The 1,142-nt window shown below is 59.1% G+C and overlaps 1 protein-coding gene across 1 annotated transcript in view; it reads right to left on the bottom strand.

Annotated features, from left to right (window-relative positions):
• The window catches only part of LOC112063137 (NUT family member 2G-like), a gene marked incomplete at its 5' end in the record, with an annotated part of 5,106 nt that overhangs the window by 2,080 nt on the left and 1,884 nt on the right, over positions 1–1,142 (bottom strand). Inside the window, 2 exons of the mRNA XM_024118045.1 lie at positions 43–338; positions 792–964. Coding sequence (XP_023973813.1) covers positions 43–338; positions 792–964 — 469 coding nt within the window. The remainder of the gene's footprint in view (positions 1–42; positions 339–791; positions 965–1,142) is intronic.

The following is a 1,142-nucleotide window of genomic DNA, read 5'->3' as shown; positions in this document are numbered from 1 at the left end:
GCCCTGGCATCTTGTAGATGCCAGGCTCCAGGCCCAGCCTACCTTGGTGACAAAGTCCTCCTGGGAACACAGCTTGTCAATGTAGCTCAAGAGGCCCGGGTCTGAGTAGATGCTGTCCTCTTCCTGCTTCAGCTCATTTCTGTCCTCTCCCCATTCGGCATCTGACTCGCCTGTGGCTGAGTGGACGGGCCCCACCAGCGCATCCATGATGTCCATATACTCCCTCACAGCCTCAGGGGGAATCTCCTCAGGTGCTTTGGGCTCCGGGGGTCGCTGGGATCTGTGTGGTTTCGGATGCAAGGGCTGGGCCCTGGGGCCGGCCACCCTGGGAGCACAGGCTGAGGCAGAGCAGGAGGAAGGGAAGGAAGGTGAGGGACTCCCGGTCCACCTCCTGACCACCGAGCGCACGTTGGTGAGGGCATTGTTTGGGGGACATTGATGTGGGAGTGGGCGGGGTCAGGACCACCTGAAGCCTCATGCACAGTTGGAGAGGGGAGGTAAGGGGGACATCTACAAGAGTCACAAGTAAGGAAGTGGGGAACCTCCAATTTTCGAGGGGTCTCCTCATCGAGCCCACTTCTTAGGCAGAATTTGTGTGGGGTCCTTTGACAGGGAGGTGTGAGAGGAGTTACAAAACTGACCAAGTCAATACCCCGTAGTGACAAAGGGCAGCTGAGACCCCACGCCCCCACCCCCCGCCTCGGTGGCTGTTTGGCTTGAAAGACCAATGCCCCTGTCTTGAAGGAAAAGGATCCACATGGGGACAGTGGCCAACCCTAGGTCCCTGTTACCTGTGTCTTCAACTCCAGTGGGAACCTGGGTGCCTGGTTGAAGGCCCACGTTCGGGGCTGGGGACCCCCGAGGATCCAGCTTCGGTGGGACTGGAGGAGGCAGGTCCTGCGCGCACTGCATCCACTGCAACTTATGCATGTGCAGCTCCTCCTCGGCCTCAAATTCCATGAACCTGGGGGGTGACGGAGGCACAGGCCACCCTGAGAAAAAGGCCTGGTTTCTGGAGCCCAACAAAGGCAGCCAAGAATGAGGGATTGGGAGAGGATGTGCCTTGGGGCTGTCAAGGCCCTGTGAGGTGCTGTCCACAGCAAAGAGCTGCTCCTGGAAGCGATAACAAGATCTGGGAGGCT

Source organism: Physeter macrocephalus, unplaced genomic scaffold (assembly GCF_002837175.3).
Source record: "Physeter macrocephalus isolate SW-GA unplaced genomic scaffold, ASM283717v5 random_3986, whole genome shotgun sequence".
Taxonomy (NCBI): domain Eukaryota; kingdom Metazoa; phylum Chordata; class Mammalia; order Artiodactyla; family Physeteridae; genus Physeter; species Physeter macrocephalus.
The sequence above is the reverse complement of the archived record's forward strand: the minus strand, read 5'-3'. Positions and strand labels throughout refer to the sequence as shown.